This window comes from Heloderma suspectum, chromosome Z, assembly GCF_057233095.1.
Source record: "Heloderma suspectum isolate Gila_16-S chromosome Z, 16-S_ref, whole genome shotgun sequence".
In the NCBI taxonomy this organism is placed as follows: Eukaryota; Metazoa; Chordata; class Lepidosauria; order Squamata; family Helodermatidae; genus Heloderma; species Heloderma suspectum.
Genome location: NC_139476.1, coordinates 17,336,997 through 17,358,737, shown reverse-complemented (window position 1 = coordinate 17,358,737; position 21,741 = coordinate 17,336,997). Strand labels below are relative to the sequence as shown.

The 21,741-nt window shown below is 46.8% G+C and overlaps 1 protein-coding gene across 1 annotated transcript in view; it reads right to left on the bottom strand.

The window, feature by feature from the left end:
- The window catches only part of PDE4C (phosphodiesterase 4C), a 45,982-nt gene continuing 24,241 nt past the window's right edge, over positions 1-21,741 (bottom strand). The window contains exons 7-16 of the mRNA XM_084825783.1: positions 21,053-21,146; positions 17,185-17,363; positions 14,930-15,028; positions 12,333-12,497; positions 11,037-11,136; positions 9,841-9,995; positions 7,667-7,789; positions 5,612-5,794; positions 3,537-4,087; positions 1-908 (exon numbers count right to left, since the gene is read on the bottom strand). Coding sequence (XP_084681909.1) covers positions 3,542-4,087; positions 5,612-5,794; positions 7,667-7,789; positions 9,841-9,995; positions 11,037-11,136; positions 12,333-12,497; positions 14,930-15,028; positions 17,185-17,363; positions 21,053-21,146 — 1,644 coding nt within the window. The 3' untranslated portion in view covers positions 1-908; positions 3,537-3,541. The remainder of the gene's footprint in view (positions 909-3,536; positions 4,088-5,611; positions 5,795-7,666; positions 7,790-9,840; positions 9,996-11,036; positions 11,137-12,332; positions 12,498-14,929; positions 15,029-17,184; positions 17,364-21,052; positions 21,147-21,741) is intronic.

Below are 21,741 nucleotides of genomic sequence, written 5' to 3'. Positions count from 1 at the left end.
CTGCTGTTGTAAGCTCCTCAGGGCAGGGCATCGATTTCAAGTCCTGGAGCTTTTCAACATGATTTATAATTTTTTTTAAGTGTTAAAAACAAAACAAAACATCGAATGACATTGCACAGAAGAAAAATGTGGATGGGGAAATGGTTAATGTTGCAAGGGAAACCCAAACACCAGAACAACAAACAACACTTCCTTCCCTGTAATTATGATGGTGCTTATGCCACAAAGAAGTGGGAACCCAGCCCCACCTGCACCTCCACCAACTCAAAGTGCAGTGTAATAAATGCAGTATTTCTGAGCGCAGTTCACAGTAATACCAGTTTCTACCAGAAAACATGGGTGAGCAGAGCAGTTGTGAGGGTTATTACACTTCAAACAACAACAACAACAATAATAATAATATGCCACAAAGGTTCCTTTAGAAAAGATAATCCCAAATAAGTTAAAGGTGGCAGCCTTGCCAGTAGTGCCATGGGACACCCCCTTTCTTCAGCGGTACATGCAACAGGGCACCTCCATTCCTTTTCTGCAAACGGAGTCATCTCGCTTGCACAATTCTTGTATTTCTAACGTTTACATTAGAGGCCAGTGCGAAGTCACCTTTAATCGTTCACCCTTCTCGGACCAGAAGGTGGCCAGCTAAGGTTCTCCAATCCAGTCAGCAATCCTTGGTACGCCATTCACTACGATAGTGTCTTCTGCTTGCAGCGGCTGGGGGTTCCCCAGTTGCAGGCAGCTTGATCTCTTTCTGATGCTCTGCAGAACTGGGTTATTAAGAGTCATCCCAAGCGTAGATGCACAAAATGCACCCTGCCCCCTTCCAGTCAGCAGCTCAAGTCTTCTAGGAAGAACCATACAGCGGTCAGGGCCCCTCCCTGGTTACAGGTTTCCTCTGGGGTGGCAGGATCCTGTAAAGCAGAAGGATGTACAACATAAAAGGGACTGAGTCAGCTTCTGGCTTGAGTGGAGCCAGGAGCATCACAGATGCCATCTTTTAGCAGCAAAATCTCCATTGGTTTGCAAGAACGATGGGATAGGCAGAGTGGAAATCCAGGAGCAGAAAGCACCAAGAGAACAGAATAAAGGGGTGAGATACGGAAAAGGAAAGGAGGAAGTGGATAACCTGAAAAATAGCACAGCCTAGCCCTGACCCACATTAATCACCCCTCTACCTGCCCCATATAGAATCATAGAATAGTAGGGTTGGAAGGGGCCTACGAGGCTATCGAGACCAACCCCCTGCTCAATGCAGGAATCCAAGTCAGGGTATATATATATCCAATATATACTTGCTCAGATCCTAAGATCATCCCCGGAGACCGTTCTCTGGGTGCCCCCGCTGAACAAGGAGAGGTGGGTGGCTACTAAGGAGAGAGCCTTTTTGGTGGTGGCACTCTGGTTGTGGAATGAGCTTCCCAGAGAGGCTCGTGACACCTACATTGTGGTCTTTCTGGCACCAGGTATCCTCCCAAACTTTTTAATCCTTCATTTTTGTTTTTAACTGTATTACTGCGTTTTTAGATCTTTGCCCTGCTGCTGGTCTTTACGGTTTTCCTCCATTTAAAACTTGGAAAGGTTTTATACTTTATCGTGTTGCATTTGGGGTTTTTATTGTTTGTGAACCTAGAAAGTTTGGCTGTTGGGCAGTATAGAAATGTGGTCAATAAATAAAGAAACGCTCCATACTTTTAAGCCAGCTTGCTATAATAACAAAACGTTTCCGTTTAGAAAACTAAAACTCCACTTAAAAACATAACAAAAAACGGGCCATTTGAAGAGGAAAACATTCACCATTTCAAAAAATATATATCCCCAAATTAAAAATACACATCAGTCCAGAGTCTTATGTGTACCTGATATGCACACAGTTACTATGTGAGTAGCTTTCCCCATTCCCTTCAGTGGAAAGAAGTAATTTGGGAACCCCAAAGAGACACCCCAAAAGAGGCACTGAAATGGGACAATTCTTTCATGGAGAAAGATCACAAGACAAATCTGTCAAAGTTTCAGAAGGGCCAAATTAGCTCATTGAGGTTTTTCTCCCAGGTAACAATTATACTTGCTTGAAAAGTATCAAAACTCTCCAATGGAAACTCAGTCTTATCAGTGCAGTTACATGCCAGTTACTAAAACTAATTTACATTAGAGGGTGGGGGGGAGTTAGATAAATATTACAAAAGTATTAATCCATCATTTTGGCATCAAGAACGTTTTTCCTCCCAGATCTTTTAAAAGAATAACTAGCGTCATCTCTCCCAAAGCCTGAAAATATTTATATCTTTACAGCCTTTTGAAAAAAAAGAAAGACAAGAAACCCATGGGGGGGGGGCGCTGAAAGAAAAATGAAATACGTATCACAAAAATAAACCAGATTTTTTCCTTACTGGAAAATGTAAAAAAAAAAAAAGAAAAGAAAGAAAAGTAAGATGTGTTTTCATTTCTAAACAGGGCCTTTAAGGGAAAAAATGAGAAAGATGGCAGATATTATTATTATTATTATTATTGCTTTCTATAAATATTTCCATAGTGGGAGAAAAGATAGGAAAGAGATTAGCCTAAAGAGGGTTATTTTCAGTGCAGCTATGGCCACCAGACAACAGGTAGCAAATCAGGACTAGCCAAAGCGGGGTAAAATTCATATCCCAAAACAATGTCTGGAGAGACAGCACAACAAATGGGAGCTGTTGGCGATGTACAACTGGAGGCAGTCTCCTAGGGTGAACTCTTCTTCTCTGTAGGGGAGCCAATGTGATGATAGGGTTACTCTTCATCTGCACATATCCCCATCTTGCAGAAGAATACTGTTTGAAGCTTCCTTCTTCTACCGAGTCAAATAATTGGTCTATCAAGCGCAGAATGGTCTATTTTGACCGGCAAACACTATCCAAGAGCTCACTGAACCCTTCCTCCAAACTAAGCCAGTGTATTCAGAGAAAGTTCAGACCGCGTGAGTCATTCTAGTAATCCATGGTCCATCCAGCCCTGTATTCTTCTTCTCTGACTTCCAGTGGCTCCCTAGGTTCTTGAGTGGAGAAAGACCCTCTCCCAACCCTGGTGAGTTAAGATCCTTTTCGAAACGGAAGATTCAGGGATCAAACCTGGGACCTTCTGCATGCAGAACATGCTCTCTACCACTGAGCTACTGGCCTTCTCTTCCCATGGGCTGCTGAAAATCAAGAAGCAGGCCCTAGCTGACGCCAAGCTAGAAGGTGGGGATGTTGACAGGTCCAGTGCCGGGGGGAAGGGCTGTGGGGAAGCAGGACACATTTTTCTTCTTGACCGATCTCAGTACCACCTAAGTACCTTGAGTCCTGGAAAGAAGACATGAGGGGTCCAGCCCCTAGGCAAATGTCGCCGTTCAAACTTGGTGTCCCTCGCAGATTTCTTGGCGGGGGTAGGAAAAATGCACAGTTATGTTCCCTTGCAACAGGGAGTAGAATCAGAGGCTACCCTTGGCGACAAGACGTGTGGGGGGGGTCTATCAGACATCTCCCCCTCTCCCACCCCACCAGAATGGAGCGACAACAGTGTCTCACCCTTACTACGTTCCGAGGGGCAGAAAGGTGATGTTTCCTTCTTTGTCGAGACACAGCTCTGCCTCGGCCCCGCTCCCGCTCCTCGCTAGTTCGGCGGGAGATGACACTGAACTGCTGTTGCTCCGCAAGAACGTCCTTTGGTTATTGAAGTGCAACGCCTCCTTCTGCTTGACTAGGGCATTCCTGGGGGGACTGCCCGGTTTGTCCATGGGGGAGGCCAGGGGTTCATTTGCTGATTCAGAGTCATCAGTGGTCCCCAAAGTTTTGGATTCGCTGTTCTCCTCCTCCAGGGGACTCTCCATCTCCTGCTCGGTCTCCGATTCTTCTCCATCTTCCTCTTCCAGGGTGAGCTGGAACTGGAACTTATCAGGGACTGTACTCCCCGTCTCAGATCCTGGCTTGTCCGGGGGTGGCGAGGGGCTGTGGGGAATCATGCTCTGGTACCATTCCCGGTTGTCTTCAAGAGTATCCAGGATTTCCTGAGCGTCTGGATGGACTAAATCAGCCCAGGTTTCCCAGAGTGGATGGGCGATGTAGTCAATGAATCCCACCTGCCAGAAGACAGACAACAGGAGGGGGAGTGATACACAGTACTGCAAGCATACTGCAATCTGTGCTGTAAGTCTGTGCTGAGTGACCCCCCAACCAGTCCAAATACACCTCAAAAAACACACCTTTTCTACAGGCAAAAATGGCATTTCTACGAGCAGGCCACATCGTTTGAGCTTGAATAAACATGGTGGTTCTCTTGCATAATGATTCTACCATTAGGTCTTGTAGCATTTTGTGAACTCCCTGCCACCACAGTGGTGTTCCAAAGCAAACACACAATGTGTAATGCCCTTAGTGGCAGTGTGTTCTCCCAACATGCAACTCCAGCACTTAAGTGCTTAAAAATAAAATAAAATGGGGGGAGGGAGAACCTCCCCATACCATTTCGGGAATCTTCATGTCATGCTCCCTCTGCAGGTCTCCTCTTTGGAGGAGGAACCGGAGCCTCCCAAGCCAAATGTAGTGGAGGGGCTGCCTATGTTGAAGGACCTTGACATGGATCAGGGGGACCAGGGCTCTCAGGGAAGACAGCCATCAACCCTAACACTCAAGACACAGCCCTCTCTCGGACTCAAAGAGGCAGAAACCAAGTGGCTACCCAGACATAGGGAGTGTAAGCACCTAAAGTTCCATGCTTGGCCAGCTGCCAGCTGCAGAAGTGCCTGCCTGAGGAATAAAGACTCCTTGTGAGTAAAGGTCTACATGTGAGTAATTTTTCTTGGCACAAAGTCCAGATGTGTGCCTTGTAGTTCCCTGAAATCCTAGTTCACAGGCAGGTCACTTGTGGCCATCCAGACAGTTTGCCTTACAACTCCCATCATCCCTCATCATTAGATATGGCTGATAGGCATTATAGGCCAAAACCTCTGGGGGGCCACAAGTTGCCCACCCCTGACCTCACCATTTCCTGGAATTCCCTATGTTTGGACTTTGGACTGGCCTCGCTTTTGGTACTGATCCTGACTAATTCCCTGGAGCTCTGGCCCCATGCCACCGCAAGCAGGACACTTTGCTTTAAATAAAAATCCTTGCCTGTAATGCTTATCCTTGTAACGTTTGACTTCCGTTTCTGCTGGTTTAAAAATGCTAAGCCCCGTTGCTTCATGGTGCACCCTGGACAGAATGAATGGGGCACTTACACCCCCACCAATTCTCTTACACCCCTCCAGTTCCATGGTGCAAGCCACCCCCACCACTTGGACAACAGCAATTTAGCCCTTCCGGCGCAACCCAAAACAAGTGGGAATGCTCGTTCCTGGAAGGAGGCAGGTTGGTGGAGCTCCACCAACCTGCCTCCTTCCAGAAACAAGTGGAAACGCTTGTTTGGGGCTTTCTCCTAGGAAGCGCTAAATCTCCCTCGCATAAGCGGTGGGTCCTGCTTGCATGATGGAATTGGCAGGACCACTGCTTGCGGAAAGGGAGCGGCAGGGGTGGAAGTGCCCTGTTAGATTCTGCCTGCTGTCATTTAAAGGGCTCTCATCCCCACCTTGTCAACGAAGCCCAGAGTCGATGGGCGTACCCACCTGGGACTTCTCTATGGAGGCATTGTGCTTGTCACACATGGGGCTGATCTCCATGCCTTTCTCCCGCTCCCGGTCTCCTTGGTGGAAGAATTCCACCATGATTCGGTTCGTCCACTGGCGGTACAACTCCAGCGGCTTGGTTGGGTTGCTCAGGTCAGCACAGTGCACGATGTTTTGCAAGACCTGTGAGGGGCAAGAGCATCAGCAACATCACTACCAGGTGGGCCAAACCATTGCAGATCCCCCATCTCAGAACCCCATGGAATCCAGGCACCTACTGGACAGTACCCAGAATGTGGAACAAACTCCACCCCCTTCCACCCACACCTGGCACCATCTCTGGACTATGTTCAAATGCTTCTCAATGTTGATTTATAAGGATATTTTGCCATTAAATAAGTGATGTAATTTCATCAGGGATGTCACGTAATTTGTATACTGGATGCTTTATATTAAGAACTTTGTGGTACTACTGCAATGTTGATACTCCTATAATAGTAACAGGATGTAGGTCTGTCTGTCTGTGCCATAGTTCCACAATCGTGAAACCTAAACACCTGAAACTTGGCATACATGCCAAGGGGACCCTAGGAGTGTGCATCTTCAGGGTTATTTGGTTTTTTAAGTGTGTGCATTAAGTTTCATTAATTTAAATGTGTCTGGGTACTTGAAGCCTGCAGAATCATCTTCAGACACTAGATGGAAGACTTCCCAAACCAGTACATAGCTGTATAGTTAATACATGCTGAAGTCAGGGTTGATTAGCAAGATGAGAGAAAGAGTTATATACCTGCCTCCACACCCCTGCTGTGGGGCAGCTCCCCGCAGGAGAATGGAGTGGGCAGACCCCTCCCTCAGGGAGCTATAGGGGTACACCATGGCAGCAGTGATGGCTAGGGGTGCCAATGGGCCTGGCAGATGGAGTAGGACAAGCACAATATGTCCACCTCTGACAGCTGCACTTGCTTGGAGGCATCACTGTATCAAACGATGGGCTATTCCAAATGAACAAAAGTGTATTTATGCCTCTCAGCAATGTCTAGCTTCTTTCTTTCTTTCTTTCTTTCTTTCTCTCTCTCTCTCTCTCTCTCTCTCTCTCTCTTTCACTTCACTGTGAAATTGATTAGACCAGAAATTGGCTAGACCAGAAATTGACCAGACAGAAATTGACTAGGTCTAACACCGGGGCCCTGGAAAAACCTATGCAAGGGGTCAGGATTCCCTTTTGTCCCTGCTGAACTTCACAAGCCAAATCAAAAACACAGACAAGAGACTTCACTCCACGGCTCTTTAATCCTTTACTTCAATGGGTCATACAGATCCAAATTGTCAGTAACTCACAGTCTACAAAGGAAAAGCCTTCAGGAGTTCAAGGCGAAGCTACCCAGGTTGAAAGTTGCCCACCGTTTGAGAAAAGGCAGGCAGGCTATCCTAACTTAGGGGGTGGGGGGGATCTCCCTCTCTCTCATGAGGTCTCTATGCGTAGCTGTTCCTGCCGGGCCAATCGGGCAGATCACCTAAGCCCTGCCCCTGCCATCTCTCTCTTGGCTCTGCGTCTGTGCCTGATGTCTAAGAATTCAGGCTCTCCACACCCCACCTCTCCCTGTTCGCTATCTCTCACAGGGATGTGTGAAGAGAGGCTCTCTCCGACCAGCTGGACTACTGAAACCTGAAGAGTCTATCTCTCCCTGTCTGGAAGAGTCTGAGAAAGTTCCTCCCCCTCGTTTTGCGGGTCCTCTTCAGAATCTGAGCTACTCTGCCACTGCCTAAGCTCAGAGGCACCCCTGACACAGGGATGATCTCTTATATTGTGTCTTGCATCTCCCCTGTTAACCCATCTAGGAGTGGCCCTCAAAGCTAACAGTGATAAGCAACCAACCACGAGGCCCCACTGCAAACAGAACGGAGCGTCATCCATTCCGTTTGGACCACATCACTTTGTACCCAGTGCTAGATTTTGTCCAACTGTGAATATTTTCCCTCTTCTGAGCCTGGATTTCAGCTCTGCTACAGGAGGCCCCCTTCTCAATTCGTCCCCTCCCTCCAAAGCCTCACCTGGATGCGGTCAGAGTAGTTATCTAGAAGCAAGACCCCCAGACTTGTCACCTTCTTGGTCTCTACCATCGTCTTCAGATCGGCCAGGAGGTTCATGTGTTTGGACATGTCTGTAGCCAGGACCTGTTGGATCCCAGAAAAAAGGTGGGTTTTTTTTACTTATTTTGAACAGTATAAAACAGCAACAACAGGAAGCGAGAAGAGACAAGAGGCAGATTGGGGAAGTAAGTTACCAGTTTCCAAACAGAGCTAGAAAAATGGATGAATAATGTATTCCGATAGCCTTACTGATTAATCATTAGATTACTTGGTGATCACCCTGAGCACAGAAATGGCCACTGCATCATCAGAGTCTTGTCTGAAATCCAGATGTGGGTTAGAATGGGATTTAATTTAAATCAGAGGTGAGAAACTCAGGTTTGGGGTCAAATGCAGCCCCCTGGAATCTAACGGCTCTTGCTGGTGGGCCAGAGAATACATCAGGGGTGTAAAACCCCAAGCTCAGGGCCCAAATCTAGCCATTCTCAGGTCCCCATCCAGCCCTTGGGGATTTCCCAGAAGGCCACTCCCATTCCTCTGGCCTCAACCCCTTTCCCCCGACTGCTGGGGGATTTCATGGCTTTTGTGTAGATTTTTCCCCATTCTAAACAGTTGCCTCTCCTAAGGCTTAGTGCCTGGCAGTAAGAGCTTGGAGCTACAACAGGCTGGTGTTTTTAGTATGTTGGCTCCACCCCTTTTGCCTTTGGCCACACCCTCCACTAGAGCACAGCCCCCAAGAGCTTCTCCAAAATTTGGCCTGCGGGCTGAAAGGGGTTCAACACCCCTGATTGAAATGCAAGACAGCGTTCCCCAAGTTCGTGCCTCCAGTAAGAAGTAATGTTGGACTGCAACTCCCATCATCCCCAGCCACCATGATCAGAGTGGTAGTTCAACACATCTAAAGGGTTGAAGCCCCTAGTGAAAACCTCCCCCCTCCCCACTCCATCATAAGAATATCAGAAGAGCCCTGCTGGATCAGACCAAGGGTCCATCTAGACCAGCATTCTGTTCACACAGTGGCCGACCAGCTGCCCACAGGAAACCCACAAGCAGGACATGAATGCAACAGCACCCTCTCACCCATGTTCCCCAGCAACTGGTGTACATAGGCTCACTGCCTCTGATACTGGAGATAGCACAGATCCATCAGGGCTAGTAGCCATTGATAGCCTTTTCCTCCAGGAATTTGCCCAACCCCCTTTGAAAGCCATCCAAGTTGGTGGCCATCGCTGCATCCTGTGTTAGGGACTCCCATAGTTTAACTCTGCACTGTGTGAAGAAGTCCTTCCTTTGATCTGTCCTGAATCTCCCACCCATCAGCTTCATAGGATGACCCCATTGGGTTCTAGTATTTTGAGAGAGGGAGAAAAATGCCTCCACATTCTCCACACCATGCATAATTTTGTAGACCTCTCTCGTGCCAGTGCATTTCCGAGCCCAATTCAAAGTGCTGGTTTTGACCTTTAAAGCCTTAAACGGTTTGGGACCAAGTTACCTGAAGGACTGCCTACACCCAAATCAGCCTGCCTACACTTTAAGATCAGAAAAAGAGGCCCTTCTCTTTTGCCCACCTGTGAGAGCAGTCAGGTGGGTGAACACACATGAGAGGGCCTTCTCTGCAGCGGCCCCACACCTTTGGAACAAGCTGCCATCGGAAGTCCGCCATGCTCCGTCATTGCAGACTTTTAAGAAGGCCTTGAAAACATATTATTTTACCTTGGCCTTCTATTGATATGACTGCTACTGTTGCTGCTGTTAACATAATTGTTGGTTTTATTGTTGGTTTTAATTGTTGGTTTTATTGTTGGTTTTAATTGTTGTTTTTATTGTTGGCTTTTATTGTTTTTATGTTTTTAACATTTTTAGTATTTTAACTGTTTTTACATATTTTATTTTTGTAAGCCGCCTTGGGAGGGCTTCTGCCCGGAAAGGCAGCCAAGAAATATTTTAAATAAAATAAATAATAAAATAAATAAATAAATTAAATGTCTCCCCTGACCCTCCTTTTTTCCAAGCTAAATCATCCCAGCTGTTGTCACCTTCTCTCCTACGGGAGATGCTCCAGCCCCATGATCATTAGAGTCGCCCTTTCTTGCCCTTTTTCCAGGTCTGCAATCACATCCTGATCTCCTCACCATGTCAATCGCCATCTTGCGGAGCATTTGACGTTGCTTCTTGGAGAGGTTCTGGAAGATATCACAATTTTCCTCTTGCAAGAGCTTAAATCCCACTGCCAGGTGGTGATTCTCCAGCACCGATGAGTCATTGTACATCAGAGCCAGTTCTGAGTCTGGAAATCAAAGAGAAGTTTGGGGGGGGGGGTGGAGGCAGGAAAGGGAGGAGACAAGGAGCGTGGCAGGTTCAACAGATCAGCGTTGCACACTGCCCAGAGCAGAGGAGGCCACATTCAGTCCCTGAGAAGCTCCTGGGGGCCGCATTCCAGGGGCGACTGGAGCGGAACGGAAACCTGACAGGACCAACGTGGCCACAAATAACAAAAATAGAAGCAGATTAGAGCGCAAAGCATTTATTTCCTTTAATTTAGCTTAGGACAGGCATTTCAACCTTTTTGAATGTGGGGGAAAGCTGCACAAAAGCCCAGAGATCACAAAATGATAGCTAGTTGGGGAAAGGGGGCATGGCAGGGGGATGATGGGAATTATAGTCCAACACATCTGGGGGGGGGGCTGCCTTACGAGACCCTGAACACAGAGATTCACTTTGTAAGTTGAACACATGGGTGTTCAAAGAGAACAATGCTGCCATCGGAGGTTGGTGACTGGGGAGAAGACATTTTTTATTGGTGGTGCCGTTTATGGACCTCCCTCCCCAGAGAGGCTCGAGGGACTAAGTGGTATCTTTCTGGCGCCAGGCAAAGATTATTATTTTCTTTTGGTTTGTTCTCCCAGTTTTAATTTAACTTCAGTGTCTTAACCTATCTGACTGCTGCTTTATTGCTGGTTTTATTACGATGGATTGATTGTGCCTCATTCTATTGATCCTGTTTGTATTTTACTGCACACCACTCTGGGAGCTCTTTGGCTGATGGGTGGTCCCAGAATATAAAAATAACTAAATGAAAGTAGACCGTGCAGGAATTAGGTCAGCTCTTTAGCCCAGCCAAGCCATCTCCCTGCGAAACCGCAATGCTCCCTCTTTGGTCCTTGTTTCCACCCTGCACTGCTGGACATAGCAAGAGGGCAGATCTCAGCATCCCGAGGTGGGTGGGAGGCAGTGAGGGAGGAACAGGTGAAACCAGATTAAAGGACTAAAAGCAGCAATAGCAGTCTCCCTAAGAGCAGCTGGAGCGAGGCTAACGCAGCTCACGCACTGGTGTTGATCAGGAACTGGTTGGACACCCCAGGGTGGTCTACATCATGGATGGCAGCAGCAAAGATGGCAGCCAAGATCTCCAGGTCAGTGAAGACAGCCTATGGGGGGAGACAGAAGAGCAAGAAAGAGGAGAGATGAGTGTTGGAGGAGGAGGAAAGCATTCTTGGAAGAGTCCTTGCTTTCTGTCCAGAGGTTCAGCCGGATAGAATCACAGAATCACAGAACAAAAGGGTTGGAAGGGGCCTACAAGACTATCCAGTCCAACCCCATGCTCAGTGCAGGAATCCAAGTCAGAGCATCCCTGGCAGATGGCTGTCCAGCCTCATCTTGAAGACCTCTGGTGTGGGAGAGCCCACCACCGCCCTAGGTAATGGTTTCCATTGTTGTATTGCTCTAACGGTCAGGAAATTTTCCTGAGGTTCATCTGGCTTCCTGTCACTGGAGCCCTTTATTCCGTGTCCTGCACTCTGGGATGATTGAGAAGAGATCCCGGCCTTCCTCTCTGGGACAACCTTTCAGGATAGTAGTGTAGTGACACCAGGACTTTTTCATTAGCAGGGGTGATGGGAATTTTTGCCACCCCCCTCGGACTTCAATATTCTTTCTGAGTTTAGCTGTAGTCCTCACAGTCGCTGGGGGGAAATGAATTTTCCCAGCAACATCCTTCCCTCTTGTGATGCGAAGCATTTTGCGGTGGCTCAGTACCGAACAGGCAATTGAGACCCCTTCACTTTGCAAAAGAGCCGACGAAAACTCCTAGAACGGGTTTGTTTGGATCAACAAAGATGCCTGCAATCGTTTTTTAGATTTGATTCGATTTTATATTTTCATGCCACTTTTCTACATCAACGGTACTCAAAGCGGCTCTCTAAATCAAAGTAGAAAAGCATTTGGAAAAAGCGAACAGTTACTGAACAGATAGATAAACGGTTCAAATATAAACAATTTAATACACAGAAGAGATATTCAATATTACAGTGGGAGAAACGGTGAGCAGAAGCAAAATTAGCAGGTCAGAAAACAAAGAAATGATGAAAGATCATCCATGCTGCTAGAGCTGGTCTTGCAGCACTCCAAGGAGCAAGAGCAACCGGGCTCTATACAGTTCAGGCGGGGTGGAGCGTTCCCACCAATTTTGGACTCTCCTTGCAGGATGCTTATGGGGACAGGTGGTCATGATGAGCGTCTGCACTTCCAGATTGACCTCTACACCACTGCACACAGATGACAAGCTAGGAAGAACCTCTCTCCCTCCTCCCACCCACACACCCCATGCCCAGGAACCCCTCTTCACCTCCAGGGCTGGCATGGACAGCAGGACGTGCGTGGACTGCGCGACATCAGCTGCGTGGACATTGTTGTGGTAAGCCACGTCAGCGTGGTAATGGTCCTCCAGCGTCATCATGAACGTGATGAAGGTGTCAGCCGGGATGTGGAAAGATTTCAGCAAGTCCCTTTCCTGCAAAGTGGGGAGTGCAGAAGACATCATTTCTGATTCACCTGTTTTTTTGTTTTTATTTATTTATTTGTGATATGTATATACCGCCAAATATAATAAAATCCTGAAGCAGTTCACGTATACATATTGAAATCACATTTAAAATACAATCTTAAAAACACAGCATTAAAAACCATTCCAATTACGATAAAAGCAATGCAAGGAGGGGTAAGACAGAGAGCATGATTAATTTAATTACAAAAATGTGTTGTGTTTCTAGCAGGTGAGCTGAACCTCTTTCAGCCTGATGTCCTGGATATTTAGGAAATAGCTGACTTTGCTTTACTGGACTTGCTAAGAAGACCACTGAGGAAATGCTAGCCTTAAAACAATATGAGATGTCTTATTATGAAATGCAAATGGCAAATGTTTAATTATAAATAATTAAGATTTGTAAATGTAAATAAATAGGAGGTAGTAACTGTATTAAAGGGAAGACAAAGGTTCACAAACAGATTTGTAATGAATTCTGGGTAACTAGCATAAAAATAATGGTCAAGTTGACCTGGATAGTATCCAAAGAGAACATGCAGAGTTCAAGCCCTCTCAGTTGGGCCAAAAAGTTATTTGAGTAATGAACAGGTGTGAGACAGTATTTTCCAGGTTAAAAGTATGCTTAAAGTTTTGCTTACCAATTAATCAGCAAAATATATTGTGTAAAGTATACACATCAGAAAGTTTGATATACAAATGTTGAGAAAAAGAAGTTTAAGTTTAATTAAGTTTAAGTTAAGCTTAATTAAGCTTAAGTTTAATATATATTGTGTAAGGTATGCCCATCAAAGGGACCGCAGTGGCTTAGTGGTTAAGATGCTGAACTGCAGACTGGAAGGTCGGCAGGTCAGCAGTTCGAGACCCAAGTGCTGTGTGACGGAGTGAGCTCCTGTCTTCAGTCCCAGCTTCTGCCAACCTAGCAGTTCGAGAGCAAGAAATTGCAAGTAGATAAATAGATACTGCCTCGGCGGGAAAGGTAACAGCGTTCCGTGCACCTCGGTGTTCAGTCATGCCGGCCACATGACCACGGAAGCGTCTTCGGACAGCGCTGGCTCTTCGGCTTAGAAACGGGGATGAGCACCGCACCCTAGAGTCGGACACGACTGGTTGGGGACACCTTTACCTTTACCTTTTTATGCCCATCAAAAAGCTTGATATACAGATGTTGGGAAAAATAAGTTTAAGTTTAATTAAGTTTAAGTTAAGCTTAATTAAGCTTAAGTTTAATATATATTGTGTAAAGTATGCACATCAAAAAGCTTGATATACAGATGTTGAGAAAAATAAGTTTAAGTTTAAGTTAAGTTTAATTAAGCTTAAGTTTAATTAGCAAATTTTAAGTAAGGACTTATCTTCTCAAAGGTATAATTCAAAATGGATTGTATCTAGCCTGAAAGGTGTACATGTAAGCCTTTTATGTATGATCTCATATTTTAGGAATGTTTAGTAAAGATGAGATAATTAAGACTGTGAGCCCTAATTTATGGGACAGTAGATAATATTAACTATTAAGTCATTTCTACACACACAAAAGATATAAATATGTGTTGATTTTAGAATGTGGGAGTTTCTTATTAGAAGCTCACCAGGCCTGCGTACCTGTCAGCTGAATAGCCTATTCAGTATTGAATGGGGAACTTGGTACTTAAAATGAGATCTTTTTAAGCTATTAAGGCTAGAAGTCTAAGAACAAGAAATGTTTCTTTCCCGTTAAGCTATTAAGATCTAAGGATCTTTAGCCATGCTCTGTTTGACAACAAAACATGTCTTTATATGCACAATATAGTCTAATGTGATGCTACGAGTATATTTCTAATAAAAACGGATCAAAAATAATTTTCCTTCACTAATTCTTGTTCGTACAAAACCAAAAATGACCTCACTTAGAACCATTTTTGCTGCACACTTTGAAGTGTATTGATCAGCTATGGGTAGTTAACCGGCAGTCGATGTCTTCCTAAATACTGGAACTACAGACTGAAAACACTCAACAAAAGCCCAAATCTGTAACACCGGGGGCCAAATTCCGTTTTGGAGAAGGTCTTGGGGGCCCAAAAACCCCTTTTAGCTTAAAGCTCTTGCTGTGGGTCACTCGGGCCTTAGGGGGGTATTTCAACTTTTTAGAATGGGGGAAAACTACACAAAAGCTGAGAAAGGGCATGGCTCTCTGGGGAACCACAGAAGGCTGGATTGGGACTACAGAGCAGAGATACCATCAGGAGCAGCTGTTTATTTATTTACTGCCTTTATATAGAGCCCAATAGCCCTCTGGGTGGTTCGCAAAAGTTAAAACGCAGCCATACAACATGATAAAAGTTGAAACCTTTCAAAGCTGGAAGCATCTCAGTAACAGCGTCTTTCCCAAGATGGTACTTCCTGTGATGAAGAGGCCACCTCACCTGGAAGATGCTGTACATGAGGACCGTCAGCGGGCGGTGGCCAGAGTGTTCCGCAATCTTGAACACGTCCAGACCCCACTTATTCACATCTTCGAGTTCCTAGACAGTGGGGCGAGGGGAAAAGGCCATTGTGGATGCTGCAGAGCATGCAACAGGTAACCTGCCACCCCCCACCGGAAACAGGAATGTCTGCCTGGCAAAACTAAAACAACTTTTAAACATTTATATTTACTGAAGTTTTCATTGAGACGATAACCACAGAAAAGAAGATGGAGTGAGGGAGACAGGGGCAGGCATATTGAACATCAGGGCCCTGCTCCAGTTGGACTTCCCCCTCCCCCAGATTTGAGAGCAAGCAGGGCCATTTCATCAACCCTGCTGGCAGCCTGCTTATTTTTTTTTCTCTTCCCTCCCCACACCCTTTCCTTGCGCATGATATCTTTTTTTAATTTGTAACCCTGCGGGCAGGGACTATCTTGTTTACTGACTGAGCGTAAGAACTTTTCTACACAAGGCATTTATTGTGCACTTGTCATTCCCTACTCATGGCTGTTTATGGGTTCATTAGATGACCTCATGGCCTTCTGGTTTCACTTCTGTTTTTAAAGAGCACTTAAAAAGCAGGGGAAAGGAGGGTTATTCATGAAAATGAAAGAAAACGCTTTCTCCACTTGTGTAGTTGTACTATTACGCTATACCACAGTTCCACCTAGAGGTTATCTAGCAGAAAAGCAGGGAAGGAAACCTGTGTAGTGCTCTGATCTTAATTCTGTGGTAAAATCCAAAGTAGATACAGTGGATTAACAGCCTTGTGTAGAAAATTCCTAAGCTGCCCTGGGAGCTTTTTTCGCTAAGGACCAGGATAAAAATACTCTAAATAAAATAAATAAATAAATAAAACGAAAAGGCGCAACCACACAACAAATACAGAAGGGCATCGCACCAGCTCAATGCTTGGGCTGCATCATTGCTTAGAAATGATTTGCAAAACATTCAACACAATAGAGAGATATGATTCACCAAAGAAGAGGCAGAACTAGGACTTCTTCTCAGGGGCCAACCCTGGCTTGTCAGGAGAGAGACAAGCCAGAGTTCCGGGTTCAAATGGCACACCAAGTGACCCAGGGACAGAGCGAAAGAAAATGCTTTTTCCACGTGTATTTGTGCTATTCGTCTATACCACAGTGCCACCTAGAGGTTATGTAGCAGAAAAGCAGGAAAGGAAACACTCTGTGTAGCTCTCAGAACAACTCAGCGCCCCTGCAGAAGTAGGGTTTAAATGGGGGGGGGCTTGTGGCCCTCCAGATGTTTTGGCCTATAACTCCCATCAGCCTGAGCCAGCACAGCCAATGGGAGTTATAGGCCAAAACATCTGGAGGGCCAAAAGTTGAATGCCCTATTGCTGTTGTTGTTTAAAGAAAACACCTGGGTCATCATTGCATGTGAATCGGTCCAAAGTTGAGGGTGGTAGGGACCAGTCCGTGCCCACCAGAAATCTTATTTAGTTGCCCTTCTGGCTACTTGTCTTTTCCTTTTGCCTCAATTGCCTTCTGGGTTCCTGCCTTTCCTTTCCTCCAAATCTTTCTATTTTTCTCTCTCATCAGCTTCTCTCAAGATGCCTCCAGCTTTCTTTCCCACTTTTTTGTTCTTCTTTCCTTCTCTGTTCCCCACCAGTTTCTTTCTTTCTGCCTTCATCCAGTTTCCCCCTGGGTTCCTGTCTCCCACACCTTTTTTTTTTCTCTGCCTCAGTTTCTCACAAGGTGCTTCTCTGTCTGTCTCTCTCTCCCCCTCCCCACTGCTTCCATCCATCCAATGATCAATCAAAAATCTCCCAAGACATTTTACGGCAGATTAGAAGCCTACAGGGAACAACATACAAAACAATTAAGACAGCCTGCAATTGGCAGTGCTCATAATAAGCAGCACAATTACATTCCGTTAAAAGTTTTGGTGAAGAAAACAGCTTTTGCCCAGGGCCCAAAAGGAAGCAAAATATTTGGGGAGAGCATCTCACCTTCAAGGAGCCAGAAATGAAAGTACCTTTTCTGCCACCTCTAACAGCCCCCAGCGTAATCTCCAGACCTTCAAAGATGCACCTCTCCTCCCTGTTCCAAACAGGGTCCCTGCTTTTACTACATCTCATCTTTGCAGTTTGAGGGCTAGAAACTTGATTCTTAAAAAACAGCAAAAGCTCACTGCCGCACTTGATGCACCCGAGATTTCTCCTCCCCAGAACCTGGTGCACATCCTCTCACCTTGGCCAGTAAGCCCTCCTGGTCTGTCTTGACCCCAAAGCGAGGAATGGCTGTGCAGCTGAAGCTGGAGCTATGCAACAGCTTCTTCACGCCGCTGATCTGTGACATCGGGCGCTTCTTTTTCTCCTTGTCTTTCTCTTTGGGACCGGAGGTCAGGATCTCCACCTCATGCTGCTTGTCTGAGGGGCAGGGGGCGGAGAAACACAACAATGAGACAGACTCTATTTCGGGGAATCCCAGAGTGACAGACCTTCCTCTACAAAACACAGACCACCCCCTTTCCCTTTCGAAAGCCTTGGCAGAAGGAACACACAGTAATGTGTGGTCGGCATGGCCGGACAGCTGCTGAGTGCCCACACCCCAGCAGGGGCCCACTGACAATGGTACCCTGGAGTTTCTCCTCCTCTTTGCCCTTGCAACCTGCTTGTTCACCTGCCTCTCGCTCTGCCCCAGACAACGGTGGTGGTGAGAAGGAGGAGCAGGAGATGCCACAGCCTTCTTCCTCCCTGCCTTTCTGCCTGTCCAGCAAGCACATGATGGAAAAGGGGAGCAAGCTCATGAGAACGTAAATACCATGGAGGAGGCCTTGTGCAAGGGCCCTCCAAAACCTGGAGCCATCACTGACGGTGACCCAAACATTACGATTAATGGGACTGACACAGCACCATCGCCTTATTCTTAACAGGGCACCATCAGCGTGCACAGGGCTTGATAAAGCCCAAGAGCCCAGGTCTCTGCCCCATGGAGCTGGCAATCAAAAATTCCATGCAGGGACCGTGAACGGAGGAAAAGATGGAGGAAGGACGATCGATGGATGAACTACCCCCAAAACACATGCTTTGCACCCCCACACAAAGCACACGGCGCAGAGTTAAACTATGGAACTTCCTACCACAGGATGTGCCAATGGCCACTAATTTGGATGGCTTCAAAAGGGGGTTGGACAAATTCCTGGAGGAGAAAACTATCCATGGCTACTAGTCCTCATGGCTACATGCTGCCTCCAGTACCAGAGGCAGTGAGCCTATGCACACCAGTTGCTGGGGAACATGGGCAGGAGGGTGCTGTTGCACTCGTGTCCTGCTTGTGCATTCCTGGTCGACAGCTGGTTGGCCGCTATGTGAACAGAATGCTGGACTGGATAGACCCTCGGTCTGATCCAGCAAGGCTCGTCTTATGTTCCAAGGCTCTTCCAAATCACATGAAGACCTAGTTCCCCTCTACTCTGCACTGGTTAGGCCTCATCTTGAGTACTGTGTCCAGTTCTGGGCACCGCACTTGAAGAAGGATGCAGGCAAGCTGGAGAGGGCTCAGAGGAGGGCAACAGAGATGATCAGGGGACTGGAAACAAAGCCCTGTGAGGAGAGACTGAAAGAACTGGGCCTGTTTAGCCTTGAGAAGAGAAGACTGAGGGGAGATAGGATAGCACTCTTCAAGTACTCAAAAGGTTGTCACTGTCAGAGAGAGGAAGGCCAGGATCTCTTCTCGATCATCCCAGAGTGCAAGACACGGAATCATGGGCTCCAGTGACAGGGAGCCAGACTCCAGCTGAACATCAGGAAAAACTTCCTGACTGTTACAGCAGTACGACAACAGGACCAATTCCCTAGGGAGGTGGCGGGCTCTCCCACACTGGAGGCGTTCAAGACGAGGCTGGACAGCCTTCTGTCAGGGATGCTCTGACCTGGATTCCTGCAGTGAGCAGGGGGTTGGACTCGATGGTCTTATAGGCCCCTTCCAACCCTACTGTTCTATGATTCTATGTTCTTATGTATAGATGGCGGCTGACAGGATTGGTTCACACATTCCTTCTCCCCAGTTGGAGCCAGAGTCCCATCCTCCTGTCCTCAGAGTTGCCGTCGACTGGCAGGCTCCCCTCTCCCAACGCCACCCCTGAAAACGGAGCATAGATCATGCGGCCTGGAGCCATACGTGCGACGCCAAGGAGTTAAATGTGCTGGAAAAGGCCCAGCGTGGAAGCACCCGCCCCTGCACACGTCTCCTGCTGTTCCGAGGGAGCCCCCTGCCCCAATATTGCAGAGACACAGAAGGATTGACGTCAGCAGAGGCTAATAATATTACCGCCACCATGGCAACAGGAGACAATGCGTGGTGGAATGTTGGTCCTTTCCTCAAAGTGATGCTTCCAAGACCAGACGGGGTCTCTCTCCCTATGTCACCCCGGGCTTCTTCCTCTCGCTCTTGCTCCATCTCTGGCACGTACACACTCAGCAACGTATGGAATGTACCAGCAAAGAAACAAACTGAGGAGGAGGAGGAGGGAACCCCTCATTCATCTGTTTTGCAAAATGGCTTCTTTGCAATTTGTGCAAGTTTTTTGATTTGGAAAAAATGGCTGGGAGAAATGGCTGTTGAACATCTCCGACAGGGGCGAAATCAAGGCATACCCTTGGTCAAAAAAGGGGAGATTCGAGTAAGGACCGGGGAGTCTGGGGGTTCAGTCCCAAGTTAACGGGTTGAGCTTTTTTGTTGGATTTCAGCCATTTGGGGGTTTATTATATATTGCTTGCACCTTGCAAAGTTTGTGCCTGTTGTCAGAGATATTCCTCTGATAACTGTGATACGCGTCAGATTTTTGAAAATGCGGAAATCAAGGAACGGGGAATTGAAAACTGTGGGAGAGGTTTACAGTCCCCAGTTGCTGACCCGAACACAAGAAATTCCAAGGGAGACTCTAGTGTGAAATGACATAAACAGAATTTAATCAGCAAGTTTCATTCTATTTATTTGGGACTCTGCTGAGACCAAGGGCTTCCTCTCCCCTAACAGGTGTTCAGTTAGCATAGCAAAGCTACAAAGAAGGTGTCCACACGTGAAGCAGGGAAGAAAAACTTGGCTGATCAAGTCCTTGCCTCCTTGAAAGGAGACTCCAGCATGAAATGGCTGAACTAGAATCACAAGTATGATTGTATGCATTCAGAGCCCAGTCAAGACTAGGGCTTTATTTATTTATTCGATTGGTACCCTGCCTGTCCACCGAGGAAACAGCGCTCAAGGTTTTCTCTCCCAGTGCAGGCGTTCAATTGGCAATGCAAAGCTAGGACAATTGCGTTATCACCTCCTATGGCCAATTATTTGAATGACTCATATTAGCCTTCTCCAACCAGATGTGTTGAACTGCAATGTCCATCATTCCCAGCAGGAATACAACACAACACAACACATACAATACAACACATCTCACACACCTACCAGACCTCTTGCTTTCCATGGCCTTTTATAAATTCCCACCACCACCCACCCACCTCTGTATCCTTGTGTGAATGTAAGTCCCTGTCAGTCTCTGTGTTAGCCCACCCTCCTTTATTTATACCTGGCCATCAGTGTTCACAGCAGTCATGAAAGGTAAGCCCCTGCCTACATGGAGCTTACAATCTAGAGTTGGATAGCGAGAAGAGAACAAAAGACAGGCCTGAGACAAAAGAGGGAAGGGATGGATGAGAACAGTCACATAGAAATGTGTGCCAACACGTGACACATACATTCAGTTTCGCTGGTGCAAGTTGACCTGTTGGATGGCGTCTGGAGCATTATGTTTGCAGAAGATCTAAGCCATCTAAACCCAGAGGTGTTGGATCACAACTCCCACTGGGATCCAACACAACTGGACATCAGGGATTGCTGATGTAGAAGTTTGTAAAAATTATTTCTAATGTCCTTTAAGGCCCACCGGGCTCATGCGTGGGCTAATATAGGGAAAGTGATCGGAGCTACTCTCCCACAGAACACCGTTGCCCTAACAACTTGCACACACATCCCAAATTAATTATCCCATCCCTGTGTCTCATCTTAACGATCCCCCCCAGCACCGTCTTCCTTTGTGGAGACTGCAAAGGCAACGACTCACCCAAGAAAGTGTTGGAGATATACTCGGAGACTTGATTTCCAGAGCGGCTCGTTTCCGAGAGGTGTGTCAGTTCCCGATTGAGCATCCTTTTGAACTGGAGAGAGAGAGAAAGAATAGGAAAGAGTCCAATGAGTAACCCATATGGACCCCCCCCCCCACTGCTCCATTTCAGTCAGGAGGAGTTGCTTCCTACACACCAGGCCAATCATTAACAACCAGCAGAGAGCTGTTTTCAGGGCAGGGTTTTCTGGTGAGGAGAGAATGTGTTTCTAGTCCTCAAGGCTCCTGAGAAAAGGGTCTCGACAGCCACAGAATGCCTCTGACCATGTGAAATGCAACCTTCCCACTCATTTCTGAGTTCCCACAGCTGGCCTCATGCCATATTTACATTCTAGAGCAGGGGTGTTGATCCTTTTTCATCCTGTGGGCCGCATTCCATTTCAGAGAAGCTCTCAGGCATTGCATTCCAGTGGTGGGTGGAGCTGAAGGCAAAAGGGGCAGGGCAAAAAACACCCAAAAGACCAGCCTATTTTAGCTGAACACACTTCCTGCCAGTAACTCCGCCTTAGGAGAGGCGTTTTGACGTTTTAGAATTGGGGTGGGGCTGGGACTGCACAAAAGCCCAGAAACTACCAAATGATTGGTGCTCGGGAAAGGGGAAAAGGGAGTGTGGCCATGTGGGGAACACA